Source organism: Podarcis pityusensis (assembly GCF_964106645.2).
Source record: "Podarcis pityusensis genome assembly, chromosome: 5".
Taxonomy (NCBI): domain Eukaryota; kingdom Metazoa; phylum Chordata; class Lepidosauria; order Squamata; family Lacertidae; genus Podarcis; species Podarcis pityusensis.
Genome location: NC_138032.1, coordinates 10,207,410 through 10,228,092, shown reverse-complemented (window position 1 = coordinate 10,228,092; position 20,683 = coordinate 10,207,410). Strand labels below are relative to the sequence as shown.

General features: G+C 40.6%; 1 protein-coding gene across 1 annotated transcript in view; it reads right to left on the bottom strand.

The window, feature by feature from the left end:
- Window positions 1-20,683, bottom strand: part of CCDC39 (coiled-coil domain 39 molecular ruler complex subunit) — a 30,861-nt gene that overhangs the window by 1,424 nt on the left and 8,754 nt on the right. The window contains exons 5-19 of the mRNA XM_081007871.1: window positions 20,560-20,652; window positions 20,339-20,467; window positions 19,560-19,751; window positions 17,991-18,094; window positions 15,436-15,568; window positions 12,235-12,429; window positions 11,007-11,171; window positions 10,356-10,493; window positions 9,947-10,155; window positions 7,200-7,323; window positions 4,732-4,891; window positions 3,073-3,179; window positions 1,878-2,018; window positions 1,512-1,691; window positions 1,262-1,335 (exon numbers count right to left, since the gene is read on the bottom strand). Of these exons, the coding sequence (XP_080863997.1) occupies window positions 1,262-1,335; window positions 1,512-1,691; window positions 1,878-2,018; window positions 3,073-3,179; window positions 4,732-4,891; window positions 7,200-7,323; window positions 9,947-10,155; window positions 10,356-10,493; window positions 11,007-11,171; window positions 12,235-12,429; window positions 15,436-15,568; window positions 17,991-18,094; window positions 19,560-19,751; window positions 20,339-20,467; window positions 20,560-20,652 (2,144 nt within the window). The remainder of the gene's footprint in view (window positions 1-1,261; window positions 1,336-1,511; window positions 1,692-1,877; window positions 2,019-3,072; window positions 3,180-4,731; window positions 4,892-7,199; window positions 7,324-9,946; window positions 10,156-10,355; window positions 10,494-11,006; window positions 11,172-12,234; window positions 12,430-15,435; window positions 15,569-17,990; window positions 18,095-19,559; window positions 19,752-20,338; window positions 20,468-20,559; window positions 20,653-20,683) is intronic.

Sequence of the window (20,683 nt, the reverse complement as noted above, 5' to 3'; positions counted from 1 at the left end):
AAGAAACAGCTTATTGAAATGAGCTCAGTATGTTTAAATGCATGAAGCAACACTCCGAAAGCATTAGGCCAAGAATGGCCCCTTAAAGTCCATTTTACACCACATTCAAAAGGATCGTTGAAATAAGCTTATTTTTACTGCTATCAATTGCTTGTCACACATGGACCACCGCTTCCCATATGAAGCGACCCAGACCCTGCAATCATAATCAAGGTCCTTCCTTCTTCATGTGCCCCCTCCATGAGAGGTCTGGAGAGTGGAAACATAAGAGCAGGCCTTTTCTGCAGTGGCTCCCTGTTTGTGGCATGCTCTCCCCTCTTGTGGCGTCATCATTATATATATTTAGGTGCCAGGTAAAAACTTTATAACCAGGCCTTTGGCCTTTATCTGTGGCCTTTTAGAAGTGGGTGGGATGTTTTTAATGTCCGCTCCCTGCCCCTTGGTTTTAATGCATTTGGGGGTTGTTGGTTTGGTTTTAAGTCGCTTTGGGTTGCCTTGGGAAAAATTAAGTGACTAACAAATTTCAATAATAATGGGTCTTCTCCAGCACTGAATATTGCCCTGTTTTCCTTTGCTGCTGCCTTTGAAGGCCATCCAAGGGGAAAAGTGTGCCAGATATTAGATGCTGTTGAAGGCCTAATTCAGGTGTAGGCAAACTCGGCCCTTCAGATGTTTTGGGACTACAATTCCCATCATTCCTGACCACTGGTCCTGTTAGCTAGGGAACATGGAAGTTGTAGTCCCAAAACATCTGGAGGGCCGAGTTTGCCTATGCCTGGCCTAATTATTTAATTAAATTTGTATACTGCCCTTCATCCAAAGATCTCAGGGGGGTTCACAGAATAATTAAAGCTCCTTTCCTTAGTACTCCATGAGGGTGATCTAAGTGTCATACTAGTGTGAATATGGTTGTATTTTGCTTTAGCCGAAAAAGTAAGCTCCATAAACACTGAACGACTGTTCTTTGGTCAAAAGTCAGGACCAAAATTAAGTGGGGCTCCTTTTCCAGTAGATCATCAAGTACTACTTGCTGTATTTAGTGACAGCTTGTGTGCAGGGTACCAGTAACAAATCAACTCTCCCCTTTATTCCCCACTGAAATTGTGAGTCACTGGTGCGTTTTCTTCCCAGCTCCTGCCAAGTGGTCAGTCAGGAAAGATTAGTTACCTTGCATACAGACCATTTCCCCCATCCTCTTTGGATAAATGTTGTGGTCACTATACAGTAACAAAGATTAAAACATTTTTATAATAGCACTTACATATTTGAAGAGGATGAGCTGTGAGGAGATGACCGAAAGCTAAGCCGAGAAGAAATCTGAAGCTGGAGAGACGCCTAAAAAAAAAGTATTGTGGTATTAACCATTACTGGATATAAACAACCATACCGAGTTCATATTAGGATATTACTTTGAAATGGCCGTATTTTGTGGTATGGTTTTAAGGTCTGCAAGTCTCTGAAGGTTTTTGGTGGTGTTTTTTGGAAGAAGATTTATCAACACGAGAGAGTACCTGTTCGAAGTATCTCTGAAGTATTGTGTTCAAATCTGGATTTGATTCTGCAACTTCGTGCAGCATTGTATCAATTGATCTGCTGAACTCTTTCAATGAACGAAGTTCAATATCTTGTTCTTCTTGTGTTTCTGATTGAGTCCTCTTTAATGCTCGGATCTCTCTAGTTACTCGGGCGACCTTTTTAGACAGAAAAGTATTACAAGTATTGTTTAATCGATGCTGCTATGGTAACAATTAGATTTCATGTTAACAGATTTTATATAGTAAATATTTTAGCAGTAATGGACAATGTTTATCTCTTATTTTTATTGAAATTGAAACAATTCATTTAATAATGATAATGCTATCTTCATTTAAACTAACCTGTTTTGTGGCTCTTTCTAGTTTTGGCTTCTGGTCATCTATGTCTTTACTTAACTGCAAAGCTTGTGCTTCTTTCTCTTGTATTTTTTCTCTGCAGAGAGCCTCCTCTTTCAAAAGAGTATCAAGATTACCCTGCATGGTCTGGAAAAATACAAGTTTGTACATAAACCTGTTTTGAAGCCATTTTAAAAATCCATAACAATAAATAAATGCTACACAATAAAATAAAATACACATTGGCACATTCTCTCTTTCTTGAGTTGTAACTCAGATCTGTAAAATGAGAACAACAGTATGATATCAGAGTTAGAAGAAAGCTCAAGGAACTAGTGATTTACTTGTTACTTCCTTTATATTCCACCCTTGCAAATTTCTGGGTCATATACCAGGTAAGACATACTCCATAATAAAAAAGTACAAAAAATGTACAAAGGGTAACACAATTAGTAGGGGCTGTGTAGTTTGGAACAATATGCCTTCCTCCGACTTCTACTCTTAAATGGCATTGCTACTTCTCATGTTTTTAGAGGAGCCTCTATCTGTGTAATCAAATGCATAGGTGCAGTTTTATCACCAATAGCATCACCAACACTGACTTCTAGAGGGCCTGGTCCCTATGTTTTGTGACACCCAACGCGTGGACTGGAGGAAGTGGGTACTGTCCTGATTTTCTCCTGCCATAATATATGTTGTTGTTGTTTAGTCGTGTCCGACTCTTCGTGACGCCATGGACCAGAGCACGCCTGGCCCTCCTGTCTTCCACTGCCTCCCGCAGTTTGGTCAGACTCGTGTTTGTAGCTTTGAGAACACTGTCCAACCATCTCGTCCTCTGTCGTCCCCTTCTCCTTGTGCCCTCCATCTTTCCCAACATAATACATAAAGCATATATATATAATATAAAGCAATAATATATAAAGCAATTTAAAATCTACACGACTTCAAAAGAGCTGGTAGGAAAGACAGTGACAGTTGCAAAATATGGAATGAATAAATACTCTTCATAGGATATTTGCACAGAATTTGCTTCATTCTATTCCTCCCTTTACACCTCTTCCTGTCCAATTGCAAAGCAAAGGTGGCACCTCACAGTGTGAGGAAGTGGATAGATATAAGAACAAAGTTGCTAGAAAAGTTTAAATTTGGATAAGGATTATAGAGTGGCTTAAAACTTAGCTTAAGACAGAAGTTTCTTTACCTGTATATCTTCCTGGATTTCCTTGATCTGTCTTCTCTTGTATCTGTATTTCTCATCCGCAGCTCTTTTCTCGTTTTCCAGTTTCAGCTTCTCTTGGTGCTCCTCACCTATTAAAAATACAATTATTTATTGGTTGCCTTGCCTCTAGGCAACATACAGGAAAAAATACTTTTAAAACATCCAGTCTAGTCCAATACGGCTATTAAATAAATACAAGGAACCAACTACAGTAAACTAAGCAAGAGTTTTTAAAAGTGGCAAAAGTCCACACTGCTACAGGCGCAATCAACTGTAAACATGATCAGAAACAGAAGTAGATGTTAAAGTCATGCACTAATTTTAAAATGTTTAAATTATTAAAAGGTCTAGAACACTCATTTAATGCTGGACTGTGGACGGGATATGCGTTCCAGCAAAGGAGGCTGCATGAATTGCTTCCAGCATAACAAAACTGTTGCACTTCAAAACATTTAGTCTGCAATGAGATGTCAAAAGTGATCAGATCTACACAAATTCACAGTACCTTATACTAATCCAAATGACAATATTATGCAGTGTGCTTGACTGAAAGGTTTATGGGCTAATGCAGACCTAATGTGAGACATTGCTTAACCCTGGTTCAGTGTTGATTGTCGTCATAAGCTGGTTCGCACAACATAGTAAGTGAAACTGACTTGGGGAGACTATGACTCAGTGTGAATACGCTGGTTCCCCAATAGGTGTTTGTTCTTGCTTTGCTCCCCTCTGGCCCTTTCTAGGTTTGCTCTTGATTGCAGCTTGTAATTAGTTCAGGGAGACCCTAACTGCAAATCAAAATTCAGATGACACACCATGTCTAAGGGTGGTAAAAGGGATTGTTGCAGAGCAAAGTGTCTGTGAACTCCTGGGTCCATGGGAGTCTGCATGTTCAGTCTTGCTAAATCATAGCTTGGCTTACTGTGTTGTGTGAACCAGCTCTATGGTCAACTCAAATACCATTTTAATTCCTTATATAATAAATGCTAAAGACGTTCCTCTCTTAAAACTGCCTAACATGGCAGTTTTTCAAAAATCCTCACAACTTATTAATGAAGATGGCATAATAATAAAGTAATAGAGCCAGCAGAGGGAGCAAAAGTTAACTGCAAATGCTTTCTCTGTCATCAAAACACTGTTTTAATATTCAGGCACAAATAAAAGGGGGAGATTTTAAAGTTCCAATTTAGTTTGTTTTCCAAACTAGTTTGTATTGTGGTATTATAGTCTGCTACACTTTCAGTGTAAGTAGCATAGCCTACTTGTGTTGTAATTAAACCTGCCTTTTATACTTAGGAAACGATTGCTTCTGAGAAAAAGGTACATCTGAAATCACTGGAAGGAACTATGTTGTTTAATGCAACCTGCATTTCAAGTCCCAATGATCCAACATCTTTTTAGGTGGCTCAAGCATTTCCAGCCCCAGGTGATGCAGTGAGGATCATGGTTGTGCAAAGATTTGAACTCGGATCTTCTTCATCCATAACTTCACTGCATCACATAGAAAAGATTGCATGTTCTGAGCCTAGAAGGACTAAAAAAGCAAATTACATTGCAGTGTTTGTGGCAGAGCAGTTAGTAAGTAGAGTCCTTTCCTGATCTTCCTTTGCTCTTGGACTTTAGCCTTTTACCCTACTTACTTACTTTTCTCTGTGACTGCCTTGAATGTGTCTCGATAGTTGCTGTTGCAGTTATTAAGCACATGCATAGTATTCTCTAGGGCAATACATTCTTTCTCAGCTAGCTGGATCTTTGCATCCAAATCGTCTCCTTCACGCTGAAGATCTTCCTTTTCCTGGGCAGCCTTGAAAGAAGAAAAATCACTATTGACAGATTTCAGAATTTCAAGATTAATACCCAGTCCCCATCTGCCTTACACTGCAGTATTACACTTGGGTATTTATTAAAGAATCCATACCCTCCACCATTTTCCAATGAAAAGAGGGACGTCCTATTCAACAACAACAATTTTATTATTTATACCCCACCCATCTGACTGGATTGCCCCAGCCACTCTGCGCAACTTCCAACATATATAAAAACATAATAAAACATTAAACATTTTTTTAAAAACCTATACAGGGCTGCCTTCAGATGTCTTCTTAAGGTTGTATAGTTACTTATCTCCTTGGCTCGGGGGGTCACATAACTCCATACCCTCCAACATTTCTCTGATGAAAATAGGGACATCGTAAGAAAAATTGGTACATTCTGGGATCAAATCAAAAACTGGAACAGCTTCTGTAAATCCAGGACTGTCCCTGGAAAATAGGGAGACTTGGAGGGTTTGTGAATCCTCTATCAGAAAGGGGTAAGTAGTTAAGCACAAGTGCATATTGTCTAATAACACCTCATAACACTGCTTGTTTTCAATCCTGGGTGAAAATCTGGACATATGCAAAGATTTCTAGGCTTGCGTGAATCAACAGCAAATGTGCTGAATATTTGATACATGGCAATTCAACAGCAGGAAGGTTCTGTGAATCACCTGTGAAAATGTTTAACAGGGCCACCCAGCAACCCTGAGGTTTTCCACTAAAACTACAGTCATACATCAGGTTAAAGTCACTTCAGGTTGAGTGTTTTCAGGTTGCGCTCCGCGGCGACCCGGAAGTAACGGAACGCGTTACTTCCGGGTTTTGCCGCTCGCGCATGCGCAGATGCTCAAAATGACATCATGCGCAGAAGCAGCAAATCACGACACACGCAGACACGGGTTGCGTTCTGCTCTGGATGCGAACAGGGCTCCGGAATGGATCCCGTTTGCATCCATAGGTACCACTGTACTGCCTGTCACCCCAAAAGACTCATGAAATGGTAGGGTGGGCGTAGGTCACAGAACCTAAGGAGTGGGATAGGCTGCAGTTACTCAACCTTTAATAGATACTTCTATTTTTCAAACCTATTCCAAGCCTAAATAATAAGAAGAGCAGCATGGGAACAAAGTGCAGCATACTTTCTTAAAAACAACTTTGCAGAAGGGCAGGCAAAAGTGGAGCTAAAACCCTATGAATAGTACCCAGCATGTTTTGAACGAGGTATGCAGGAAAAGTGTGTGAGGAAGCTATGAAAAAGCAGGGGGAGAGAATGTGCAACCTATTCAGTTCAAAAGAATGCCTAAAACAGCTGGATAAATCAGAGTTCAGTTAAATGGGGAGGGGGCTGCTAACAAGCCCTAAGTGTAGGAGAGAGCCAGTGTGGTATAGTGGTTAAGAGCGGTAGACTCGTAATCTGGTGAACCGGGTTCGCGTCTCCACTCCTCCACATGCAGCTGCTGGGTGACCTTAGGCTAGTCACACTTCCTTGAAGTCTCTCAGCCCCACTCACCTCACAGAGTGTTTGTTGTGGGGGAGGAAGGGAAAGGAGAATGTTAGCCCCTTTGAGACTCCTTCGGGATATCAAATCCAAACTCTTCTAGGTATATGGTCAGAAGTGGCCAATGAAGAAATTTTATCTGACCCCAGTCTACCAACTTTGGATCAGGACCCAATGACAAGGTTGATACAAGGGGAGGGGCGGAGTGATGGAGATTTTGTTATGGTTCATAATTTTTGAAAATGAATAAACACATTTAGTCCCCCCCCCCCCAACAAGCCTTTTCTGAGACACCACGCACATGGTAACATGAAACCTCTCTCAAGGTTTTGACCACAGACTCCTCTTATAAAGCAACATCCTTACTGTTAAATGGCACTGAAATTGTAACGTGCCCTGCCCACCAGTGGAAAGATTAGACTGAATGGCAACACACACTTCTGCTTCCTAGGCCAATGTCAAAAGTGCCACATTTTCCTTCTTCAATAACAAGTGTAGTCAGAAATACTACAAAAAGTTGTTTGGCCCACCCCACTGTCTATTCCTTCTGATTTTGAAGATGGTTGTGGATATTTTCTCTCATTTACCCTTGGGATGATTGCACAATCCCTCGAATTCATGAGATTACTTCAATGATCTCTATGTTGAAGTGGCAGATCAGGAAGTTATGAACCAACCCATAGTCCAGTCCTACACTGGATAGATGCAGGATACCCAGTAATGAAAACAGCAGAGGTTGGAGATGAAGTATGGATAATTCAACAAGTTCATGGGCAGCATCCGAGCTGGAAGGTTACCTTGATGACATAATAAGTGTGAGTTTTCTCCTCTTCTCCTTCTGGGGGCATCATGACAACGGTAATGATTTCATATCTGCTCTTCAATTTCTCAATTTTACCCAGTCGCTCATGAAACTCAGAACTGATTTGAGAAGAATAGGAGAAAATGACTAACAGGTTTGAAAGAAAATCATTTAACTCTTGGTCATAAATAAGTGAGACAACGTTTCCTAAGAAATCAGGTACACCTGTTGGGGGTACTGGGGGTACTGGGGCTTGACTTGAAAGTAATTATTATTTTATTATGTTTCGCTTTTATTACTTGCTTTATACAAAAGAAAACTCAAAGCAACTTTACAGCAAAATAAAATACAAGCAAGTAAAAGCAATTAAAAAAAAACATACAATACAAATCTAAATTGTTCAACCAACAGTAAGAAAAACAAGTCCTACTATACCCCACTGAAAGATTAACAGCACAGCAGAGGCTAACTTAAGCACCTAAAGCCTAGGTAAATAAAATTTTCTTAGCCTGACTATGATGGTGCCAGGTGCATTTCCCTGAGGAGAGCATTCCACAAAGATCCTCCTTTCCAATCAGTAGAGGAAAAAGGCTATTAAACCTACAGGCCCATCCATGTCCATAGAACATCTGGACAGTGCTGAAGGCTAGAGGGGAAAGTCTTTGTGCATCACTGAGATTGGGTTTCCCGGCAGTCCCTCCTACCCAGACCATGGAGCTTCCACAGACATATGTGATCCTTTCTTTGAAATGTCTTTTTGATTTTCCTGTGACTGCCAAGTAAGAGCAGGGCTACAAACTACATACAAATGTATGCACAAAATCCTGGCAGTCAGCTCATCTAGTGAGGAGAAGCCGCTTTGAGAGGAGATGGTTTGGGGCAGAGAACTGTCCTATTTCAAAGTGTTGCAGGAAACCCCCCCCCCCAATCATTCAGTTTGTACAAACTTCACTCACCCTCACACACTACATACACTATGCTTCTGTTATAAATTCATAGAAAAGCAACCATACATCGGATTTGCACTGTTCCACTTTTATTTTACTCCATGAAGGAAGGACTACAAAATGGGGAAGGTTTGATACAGGCCACCATAATCCCTTGAGCATACCAGCACATCCACAGGAGCCCTGCCCAGTTGCTATGCCAACCCTGATGGTCCCAGACAGAAGACAATCAAGATCACAAAGAACTTGCATATGGGAGTGGATTCAGCATGGACTGGAACAAAGGACAATGATCAGATCTTCCCTCTGGGGGCAGGAAACTGGAAACTCCCCTTTGTCACCTGGAAAGTACTCATGGGGAGGGGGAAAGGGGGAACCAGTCAGGTGACAGGACACTCAAGTTACCACCACAACTCCTCCCTCAACCCCTCCTTTCTGTGATGTATGCATGATGTTTCTGGGGGTGGTCTTAATCTACAGGGTGGGAATTTCAAAAGTTTTTATAAGGCCTTGCACACCATTTTTCTGTGTCTTTCCTCTCTCCTGCAAGTGAGGGGAGCACCCTGTTGCAACAGTTCAATAAAGGCCAAGCCTACAGGCTGCTGTTTTGCTCCAAGTTATCCTGGTTGGTGTCTTTGTTTTTTGTCCAAGGGAGCCCTCGGATTTTTCCGTTAACAAAAGGTACTTTTCTTTTGTTAAATTTAACAATTGTAGATTGAGATGAAGTCTGTGCTGCTTTGGTAAAAGACTTTCCAAATGCTACCCATCTAGATGCGTCCTTGGGGGATCTCTTCCCTTTAGTGAGACTGTGTGTGAACCCTATAGCAGAGTGGATGATGTCGCTATTAAAAACAGACAACACAGTACTTAGGCTAGTGGTATACCCATCTATTGTAGTTGCTGTTGGTACCCAGTCCTCCCGATTCACAGTTGTCTCAAATCCCCACACACAGAAGGAGACAAATTCAACATTACATTGCAAATTCCTGCATCGTGGGGAGCCGCCATCCAAGGAACCTTACCCAAATATTTAAAGGTTTGGCATTTCAGTCTTACAGCTGCAGAAGCTGCCCCCTGCTGATTGTATCTTAATATTGCCACTGCTCAGAGAGAATAAGCAACAGCAGGAAGCAACCCCAAATCAAATTATATGCAAGTGCCAATTAGTCATGTAATTATCACAGGAAAAACACACAGAGCCTGCCTGCTTGGCGAGGGGTTAAGCTCCAGTCACACTAAATCACTCTAATTTCCTATTGCGTGGGCTGTGGATGGAAGGAGGAGAATGGAAAAAAGGGCTGCCAGATCAGCTGGTTGAGTGTTCATTTCCCACTTGGCTTTAACCACCCGCTGCACAAAGATTCTTACTTCCCGATTTCTTAAAGCTGTAGAAAACAGGCCCTTGCAGCTTGTATCTTAGTTTCTGTAACTGACTGTAGCTAGCCTTTATTGGGCCCTTTGCTGATTTACATTTTTATAGATAGGGTACAAATGTGATAAACAAGGAAGCAAGCAGGCATAAAAGCAGGCTCCTAGTAACAGAACCCTGCCTGAGAATAAGTATTGAGTGTGTTTGCTTCTGTCTAGAGTTCTTGTACAAGGAAATTTAGAAGCAGCAAAGTAATAGCAATTCCTGACAACCAATCACACAGGTACATCAGTAATTAGCTAACTACCAAGGCTGAGAAAGGCAGCAAGTATAAAGTTGGTCTCCCAAAGTGATTCCTTCAATAACATATGTTTCCTTGAAAAGAGAAATCCATTCCCACCTCCATGCAGCACATAGGGCAAATACCTCAAAGTCTGACGCTCCTGCTCTATTATCCTTATCTGTGTCTCAATCATTGCCTTATGAACTTTGATATCTGCAGTTCTTTCTTCCATTGCTGTTTGAAGTTGCTGCTTCCGTTTTTCAAGGGAAAGAACTTGCTCTGCCTTGTTGTACAGGGTATCTCTTACACGTTTCAGCTCCAGTTTCAGGAGGTTATCTTCAATCAACATATCCTTCAGTTGGCAAAAGAAAAAGAATATTCGGCACTAAATCCAAAGCCTCCTGAGATGTAACTCTTTTTTTTTTAATAGTTTGGTTTCCAAACTTGTGACACGTCAATTTAGGTATGCCCAAGGGCCATGGACAGTCTGTCAGTGCAAAGAACCCAAGAATCTGTGCGGGTCAGCATTATAATAATTATTTTTATTTATACCTGTTTATCTGCTCTGGCTTTTTTTAGTAGCTTCTCTGATTTTTCAGTGAAAAGATTTAGCTCATCTACTCTGGTTGTCAAGCCAGCCATTTCTTCTCCAGTCTTAGTCATAGCCAACTTGATAAAATGGATGTCATTCTGAAAGAAAGAAAAAAAGAGTTGCTTTTAGTTTGGTCATAAATACTGTTTTGTTATCAGTAGACCCTTGCCACATCCCAGATCCTTACCTGAGCAAAATGTATTTAGGTCTCAGGCATCTGAGGTTACATTTAAACCCCTTCCTTCTTCCAAGAAGCCCAGAAACATGGGTGACATCTACTGATGTCCATCTGCTTGCATAACAGAAACCTACTACCACAAGATGTCTAGTTTCTCTTTTCCCCACTCCAGCATTCTCAAGCACCCCCAAAATCTGCTTCAAATGGTTCCTGATCCTCTAGAAAAGAGGAAAGAGAAGTGTGCAAGGATGCCTGCTCATACTATATTAGATCTCCCCCTATAGAACTGGCATTCCCAACCACACCTCTGCCCTGATATTGGCTGAGGACAAATGTGCTTAGTTCCAAACAATGAGTTACATTAGACCATTATGTGGGCTATAAATTAATCATCGCTGTAGGTGCAATCCCATGAGATGAAAAGCCATACTACCTGGAGTTTCTTCTGCTGTGCTTGTAGAGTATTGTATGCTTGTTTCTTTTCTTCTGCTATCTTCGAAAGTTCAGCAACTTTTGCTTCTAAAACTTGCTTCTCATCTGTGTTAAGCTCCCCATGCAAGCGTGACAGCCTTCTCTCAACTTGCTGTATGTAAAAATCCTGTTAAAAATATTTTAGGCAAGAAATAAAATGAACAGAGAGGCTGAAAAGCAAACAATTAGAGTCATTTCTATACATGCTAAAACATTAACACAAAAAAATTAGCTGTAGGACAGGCACCTAATTAAGTAATTGTTCCTGTACAATTGTTTCAGGCCTATAGGCCTTCTCATTTGTAGACTGTCTTAAAATGGATGGTGTGCAATGCTGGCTCCCAAGTAATCTTCTAAAAATATAACAAAGAGTCCCCAACCCAGAGAGAGTCTGCTTTAGGGAGGCTTACAGCTGAGTAGCAATCTTACCACTACCAGTAGATGCTGATAAAAAGGGGTAAATTTTCAAAGTGGTGCATAGGAGTTATGCATACAAATCCCATTAACAAATAACAGGATTTGGGCATGTTCATCTCTTGTATCGCTTCAAAAATTTACCCTGAAGCAGCCATGGTTCAGAGGAGCCATAGCAAAAAGCTGATTTGGAAATCATACAATCCCATTCCAAACATATTTACTTGGAAGTAAAGGGAATTAGTCTCCAAGTAAATGGATTTTTTTTCCTTTTTAGAAATAGCTTCCTCTAATATCAATGACACTTACTATCAGATAAATATATTTTAAAACTGAAGGGTAAAACAATAACTTTATTAACTCTGAACTCAAATAAATATTCTCTTACTTAATACTGTATTTTGCAAACACTTCTGATTTAGATTTTGTCAGAACTACACAATGAAAATATACACGCAATTATATGTATGTCAGTGAAAGGCTTAAAATGATTTCTTGACCATTTTTGGCTTCTGCCATCATCAACAGCACAGCTGGATTTCAAATCACAAAGTCTAGGAGACTGTGCTAAGAAAGGAGAAATTTGTCAGGAAGGGGACACCTGTCAAAAGTGAATGTTTAAGAATTAGGAGTGCACAGCCCATGGTCTTCTCCCAATTCTTAAATGTCTACCTCTGCTTTCTCGTTCTTTTTAAAAACCCTCTCTTGCAGCAGATGTCCCTTTGCTCACACACACACACACACACACACACACACAGAAACTTGTTATCCCTTGCCTGCTTATACATGAGTTCTTGTTGTTTGAGTGTCTCAGCATCCACCCGGCATAAGCGACTGTGTAGGTTTTTCAGCTGTCCTTTGCGTCCATCTATTTCAGCTGAGCAACACTTCTCCTTGTCTTTAAGTTTCTGCAGCTCCTTAATTCTTTTGAACTGTTTGTCTCGCAGATGTTGTTCCAGTGCCTCTCTCTCCTAATGGTGTTAAAAACGTTCAAAATGTGAATGCTGTGCTATCTGTTGCTTTATCAATCTTTCCAATTCCAAGGTTGCTTCCAGGTGACCAATTTGTTTGTAGAATATTTGCATGGAGGTTATATGACACTCACTATTTATTAAGCATTCATTCTGAATCCTACCAGTGAAACAGTGATAACCAGAAAGCACCCTAAGAATGTAAATGACTACACAAGGATGCACTTTTAAGTTTAACCAGAGTTAAGATTAGTTACCTTGGATGGGTCTGTCCCTCTTTGGGATATGCACCTATTCTGCTCTGGCACCCAGGCCACCCCTTACCTGACACCTCCATCTTGCCTCTCCCTCTTCTTTCTAGAGATAGACCATTCCCACTCTCACTCCCACTATAACTTGTTGCAAAGTGTCACCTGAAAGACAACCACTCAGACAATTCTCTCTCTCTCATCTACCTAAAGGGCAGACCACTATGTCCCTAAGAAAATAAGCTTTAACTTATTCATCCACTGATCTACCAAACACCGTTAGCAATTGCCATAACTGAACACAAAAATATAATTCACTTTGACTGAAATGAGATCTCATTCTTTCTAAATGATTAAGATCTTAATTCAGATATTTCAATAACACATAGCGATCCTAAAACATACAGTGAGTTAAATAAGATTCAGTCCCAGCAACACTGCTTTCCTACAAGGGAGACTGGGGGCAGCCACTGAGGAACAGGAGCTCAAATGGAAAGAAAGCAATTCTGAGTGCATTATTCCCTGCCCATATCTTTTCACCATGAATTAATAGATGTGGCAAATAGACATGCATGGCTAATTTTGATGGAAAGCGTACTTATGACTAACACATTACAGACTTTGTTCATCCTAGTTAAACTATCACCCCTCAGCTGTGGAACTGCTATGCTCTCGGGTTATCCACTTCCTGTGTAAGGAAAAAAGCGCTGCACATGGTTTAGCTGCCCTCCTAAGAATATTACGGATAATCTCTTGCAGTCTGCAGTCAGGTTGTTTCATTTCAGTGCTTTCAGGTTCTCTGCCTTATTGTTATTTTAATTCAACTACTATTAATCCACATTTAGAAAATTCTATACTTAAGTTCAAAGAAGAATTTAAAGTGCTTCTTGTTGAATTATGAAGTCACTTGAGGTCTAGTGTTATAGTATCATATGCCAAAAAATTAGCATTTAGAATAGAGCACAGTCCAGTGTCACAAACCAGTCCATGTTGTCTCACCAATACTACAAGATCAGTACCATTATGCAAAAATAGCCATTTTGGAAGACTGTCTGCTAAGCTTAATAATAATAATAATAATAATTTATTATTTTTACCCCGCCCATCTGACTGGGTTTCCCCAGCCACTCTGGGCGGCTTCCATAGAAAACAAAAATACAGTAAAATATCACAGATTAAAAACTTCCCTGAACAGGGCTGCCTTAAGATGTCTTCTAAATGTCAGGTAGTTATTTATCGCTTTGACATCTGATGGGAGGGCGTTCCATAGGGCGGGCGCCACTACCGAGAAGGCCCTCTGCCTGGTTCCCTGTAGCTTTGCTTCTTGCAATGAGGGAACCGCCAGAAGGCCCTCGGCGCTGGACCTCAGCGTCCGGGCAGAACGATGGGGGTGGAGACGCTCCTTCAGGTATACTGGGCCGAGGCCGTTTAGGGCTTTAAAGGTCAACACCAGCACTTTGAATTGTGCTCGGAAACGTACTGGGAGCCAATGTAGGTCTTTCAAGACCGGTGTTATGTGGTCTCGGCGGCCGCCCCCAGTCACCAGTCTAGCTGCCGCATTCTGGATTAGTTGTAGTTTCCGAGTCACCTTCAAAGGTAGCCCCACGTAGAGCGCATTGCAGTAGTCCAAGCGGGAGATAACTAGAGCATGCACCACTCTGGCGAGACAGTCCGCAGGCAGGTAGGGTCTCAGCCTGCGTACCAGGTGGAGTTGGTAGACAGCTGCCCTGGATACAGAATTGACCTGCGCCTCCATGGACAGCTGTGAGTCCAAAATGACTCCCAGGCTGCGCACCTGGTCCTTCAGGGGCACAGTTACCCTATTCAGGACCAGGGAGTCCTCCACACCAGCCTGCCCCCTGTCCCCCAAAAACAATACGGAGTGGAGACAACTGAGCTGTGTTCCCATCTTAAGTAATTTCAATAAAATATTTTGTCAGTGCTAGCAAGGGCACTAATCTACCTCTTGTGTCTATACAGATTGTTGATACTCAAGTTCCTTATGAAGATTCTGGGACAGCTCAGTCAGTAGCACAAGACTCTTAATCTCAGGGTCGTTGAGTTTGAGCCCCACATTGGACTAAAGATTCCTGCATTGCAGGGGATTGGATTGGATGACCTTTGTGGTCCCTTCCAACTCTATAATTGTATGATTTTGTAACAGGCATTGATTGTGAGCCTCTTAGACCAGAAATAATGTCATCCAGAATGTTAAAGCTTTGCACAACTGAATAGTGATTAAAATACTGTTCATTTTTACCTTTCGTGCTTCGTATGAACAGTTCCTGTAAGGATCATTATTATAGGTTTTCCTTAAATTACTTATAAAAAAAAATCCCATGTGGAAATAATGACCAGACTTTTCTTACATCCTCTGTGATTCATTGGGTGATTCAAGGATTTTTGCTTTTGTGGTGCTTGTTATAACATTTGAGTTCCTTCACCTTAGAACTGTTGATTCTCTTTCCTCTGTGAATCTCATTCCCAATTCAGTCAAAACACATTTGTCTGGCATACACCTGATCTTATAGGTTTTCATCTCAAAATTACTTATATGTTTATCTCGGCTCTTAATGGAAGTTCAAAGTATTGCAGAAATGATTAATCAGATAGAGCTCACATGGACAACAAATATTTCTGTAAAGTAACATATAAAAACTGAAACCAAATTGTCAGAGGTATCCATGTCCAATGGCACTTTGACAAACTGCTGGTAACAGTGAAAGAAAGTATGCTTTTTATATATATTTGCTTTTACCTTGACACTTTTCTCTTTCTCTTTCAGGAGCTCTTCCATTCTGGCTGCTTTTTCTTCTAAAGTCAGTGCTTGGTTTGTCACATATTTCAGTTTACTCGCAAGACTGTCATTCTGGTCCTTTATCACGTTTAGCCTTAGCACAGATTTATGGGGTGAGAAGGAAAGTTACATATAATTTTCAAAAGAGAAAACTGGAGCTAATATCCCTAACCCTCAAATTAATATAAAATACATGTAACTCTAAGAAATGTAATTTGCTATTTAGGACCGCTAACAACTTACTTAGTAAGAAGCCCAAATTTCAGCCATTGTTTTGGTATAGTTTAAAGACAAAATAAATCAGATAGTTTCATTACACTTAATAGCTTATCACATATTAAGATATGAATCAGGAAACACCTTTAAAGCTTTATCAAAAATGGAATTGGGAATTTCCTGGTCAACTCTCATACTTTTCCAGAATGTAGAAGAGAATGGATGGAATACTGTACCATTCTGAGAGAATCTACAGATTGGTATGGAAAAGAGAAGACAAGAGAATAAATTCTAGGACTTCCGGGTTGGCGCCATCGCCGAATGGCGGGCTCCCTCCGAGCTCCGGAGGGAGTCTGCTCGGCAGGGGCTGGGTCCTACCGCACCGGCGATGCGGGGACCCTTAAAAACCACGGCCACGAGGGTCGTGGACATGGAGACTCGGCTGGCACCGCTAGCGCCCTCCCGACTCGTGAAGGAGCCTTTTTAAAGGCTAAGGATCGGGTGCCGGGGAGAAGCGTGGTGCTTTGAGTCCTCTGCTATCCCTGCCGAGCGCAGCCGCATGCCATCCGGCGGAGAGCGCTGACTTCTTCTATTGAAAATTCGGACTTTTAGACAACAACCCGTGAGTAATTTGGAAACTGGGTTTAAAAGGAGGAAAAAAAGAATTTCTTTTTGAATTGGATACGAGCGGGGGGGGATCCAAAAAGGAAGTCAGTCCCCCCCCCTATTGTAAACTTTTCAAGACAAGGACGGGGCAACCATGGTCCAAAAAGATTTGTATTGCTGATAAAAACTAAGAATTTCACGATGGGGAATTATAAGAACTGTGCTGGAGGATGAACTGAGGGAGAAGAAACGTAACCCCCCCCCCCCTGGGAACCGGGGTGATTGAAGAGAGAGCCTGGTGAAAAGAGTCGGAGATTTTGACAGCTGTCAAAGTAGCTGTCAAAGTCGGAAAGTAGAGAGGATTTTATTATGAGAACTTTGCTGGCTAAATTTGTTACAATTTGCTACAACTTGTTAAAACTTGGATACAAAATGGCGAAAACATGGATAACAACCGGACTTTTGGACTAGAGAAGACAAAGTTATAACAATCCCCCTAGAGGAGTTTCGGGACATTACAAAGATGGTCGTAAGTGAAAAAAACACCATTGGAATTTTACAGGACTGGTTATCTTCTGGGAAAGCTGCGAAACGGAAACAATATTTTGTCTACAGGGTGTTCAGCTAAAGGAGACAATAGAATTTTCTATTGAAGAAAGGAAGGGACTGAACGCAAGTTTTTGTTCCTGAATAATAATAATCCCTGCAGACTTACTAAGCTTCTGAATTAGAACGTTTCAGCAGCGGAACAAGAGGAAACTGGACTACAATTTGGAAAGAACAATGGGGGGAGTTTTATTATAGATCTGAAGTTAAGTGTTCTAAAAATGATTATGAAGGGGAAAAAAAAAAAAAAAAAAGAAAAAACCAGCAAGGAGCTGGGGGAAATAGGTGATTTATGGATTGTAAGAATCCCAGGCGGATAATATGGTTTGGTGGTCAGGGGGAAATTAAACCGGGGACAGGGGGGGAGAACTAAAATCCAAAGGCTTGTTAACTTCTTTTTTTTGAACTAGCTTTGTCTTATCTATTATACTCTTTATTTCTTATTTCTGATACTTTTATTATGTGGGGAGTTTTTATTGTTAAAAAAAAGGGAAATTGTGGAATGAAAATGGGGTGGGCCCTGGGAAAGAAATTTTTTGTGTTTTATTATGGGTATTGATGTGGAGTCCAGAAATTTTAAACTCGAATAATGGTTTAAACAAATTAAGTTTTTAATTAGAACTGAGAGCTTGTGGAGCCAACAATATGAAAAAGGAATATGGTAGGGGTGGGGGAAGGGGGGAGTCCCAGAAAGCGGATATATGAAAATAAGGCTATGAACGTATGTAAATTCTTGCTTTCTGTATCTTCTTTTTTTTTTTTTTTGAAAATTTTAATAAATATTATTTAAAAAAAAAAAAAAAAGAGAATAAATTCTAGCTGGGGAGGTGGGGTAGACAATGTTTAGCATCCAGGTAATAAGGCACCTTGCCCTAAATTATGCTCCAAGTCCCGAAGCTTCCCTAAGTCTTAAAAAAAATCCCTAGCTAACAAAAAATGGTTCAGCAAATGTTAAATAGTCATATTTGTGAATCTGCCCATGCCATGGCACTTTTCATCATTGTCTAAAGTATCTATTCTTCTAGTACTTGTTACAAAAATATTTTAAAAATAACTATAGTAGTCACCTCACCATTTATAATGCCTACCTTAAAGTTTTCTCTTGGATTTCCTTTTTAAGGTTAGCTACATTGATCCTCATCGCTTCTAACTCAGAAGCAGTTCCATCCACAGTAGCTTTCAAGGTATCCAGCTAATGGTTAGGTTTCATGAATATTGAAAACATAAGTGTTTATTCAGAGTACTGTGGTCATTTTGAAATCATAGCTGTCAGGCAGCCCACCAACTTCCCACATTTGTACTGTAACACAGATTTTGTATTTTTAACACAGATTTTATTTTTTTATTATTAACAGCTAACTATTACAAGGGACGCGGGTGGTGCTGTGGGTTAAACCACAGAGCCTAGGACTTGCCGATCAGAAGGTCAGCGGTTCAAATCCCTGCAATGGGGTGAGCTCCCGTTGCTCGGTCCCTGCTCCTGCCAACCTAGCAGTTCGAAAGCACGTCAAAGTGCAAGTAGATAAATAGGTACCGCTCCGGCAGGAAGGTAAACGGCGTTTCTGTGTGCTGCTCTGGTTCACCAGAAGCGGCTTAGTCATGCTGGCCACATGACCAGCTGTACGCCGGCTCCCTCGGCCAATAAAGCGAGATGAGTGCCACAACCCCAGAGTCGGTCATGACTGGACCTAATGGTCAGGGGTCCCCTTTACCTAACTATTACAAATATTACTCTGATAAAGAAAACCTGCATTTCCGTCATGCAAACATTCCCAATTTTAGGTGCGCACCCCTTGTTTTCATACCTTTTTACTTTAAATTTTATGTATATTTCTCTGTGAACTTCCTATCAAAAACCTTACTGAAATTAAAGAGTGTACAGTATTGGTTTTTTCTCAGTTTATGCTACTTGATTGTGAAGTGCAGTTTGGCTGGAATAAACTACAAAGTCCACTCCAGTGAACCGAGTCCACAGAATTCACTTCACTAGGCCACGAATGTTGAACTTAGGATCTGGGTGACTCAAGTTCAAATAGGTGCTGAGCCACAAACTCATGTGGTTGCCAAGCCACAGTTTCCCATATTGAAAATGGAAAATATTGATGACGTTCAGCACAAGACTGAAGTACTGGCGGGAAAGATAAAACTTTTACAGAATTGGGACTTCTAGAAGTTAATAACAGTCATAGTAAAAATGATAAATTCTAAAATTTGGGGCTAGATTTTATAGCCATGTGGGATTTTAGTTACGTGCATAAAATTAAATTGAAAGGTGAAACGAGAGAGTAAATCTATTACTTCAGTTGACAAAAGATAAGTTGACAAAGCATCATGGGCATTTTTACAGCTTTCCCAATTCAAATGCCAATGCCCAAAGTCTGAACCCCTGGACAAATGCCACATATGTATAAATATCCCTTACATGCACTGACCATAACAAGTTTTGATTATAACGTCTTCTGATGAATCTGTTAGTAAACTTCAGACATAATGGGACTATCAGTTCTAGAAAGGTGTCTTCATTTTGCTGCGCTTTAACTTTCTCAAGTTTACAGCTTATTTCTGCTATGACAGCATGGGCAGACATTTTGTTCCAAAGTGACATTCCAAACTGCAAAATATTAAAGTCCCCATACTATATATGATGTTAAAATTACCTCATCCTGGAACTGATTTCGATTGGCCTCCTCTTTTTGGTAATCTAGCCTCAGTTTGGTAGCTAGCCGATCAGCCACGGCGATTCTCTTCTCGTACTCCATGTTATTACCGCTCTCATTTGCCAAAAACTGAACCTTGTCTTTAAGCAAACTTTCCTTTGCACGGATTGCCCGCCTTGCCTGTGCTAAAAGCTAGGCACAGAAAAATATACAAATCAGTTGTAACCATGCTACTGGATCAACAAACCAAGAATCGCAAAAGAAAAATGTTAGTTAAATTTGTTCTTCAGGGGATTGTTTGTTCTGTTTTCTTGCTTTAACAGTTACTGGTGGGAAAACCCAATTATATACTGTATTGGTACGAATATAGTCCACATTTCCCCCAAAATCTGTCTTGTATAAAACCTGAGTACAGTCTTTAGTTGTGCACTTATAGGTAGAGAAGGTGTGATTTAAGATGAGGCCTCAGGAACCACAGAGAGCTTTAATAATTTTTGTAAAAAGATCACCTGCCCTTCTCAATAGGTGGCACTGGTTGCCCAATATTATTCTGTGTGAGATGAGTCTAGAGGTTGCATGGGTTTTTAAAATTGTGCCAGAGATTCATGACATTTTTTTCTTTCCAAAGAGAACTCATTTTACGAGTGCGGTCTATATTTTGGGGTGGCTTATATTCAGACCAATATGAGAAAACCCATATGACATTCAGCTCTTTGGGAAATGGAAGCCCAGATGAAATTACATATCTTAAGAGGTCAAAACACCAGAAAATAGTTTACCAAGGCACACTTATCTATTTCTTGATCTCTTTTCTGCATTTGTTCTATGGTGCTCTCCCATTGCCTGATAAGTTCTTGTCTTTCATGATGAACCCTGCGGAAATCTTCAGCTGTTTTATCCAGCTCTATCTGTAAAGACAAGTGGAAACTAATAACAATGTATACCAGGTATAAGAAGCACCTGAAGTATTACTGCAAAACCCATTCTCCAGTGGACAAACCTGAGCAGCCAAGGTTTCTGTAAGCTCATTGTCAAGAATTCTGCGTCTGTTATTACATTGTACAGTCAGCATTTCGATCTGTAGAGTTAACATCTGAAAAGATAATGAAACGTACTTTTAAAAA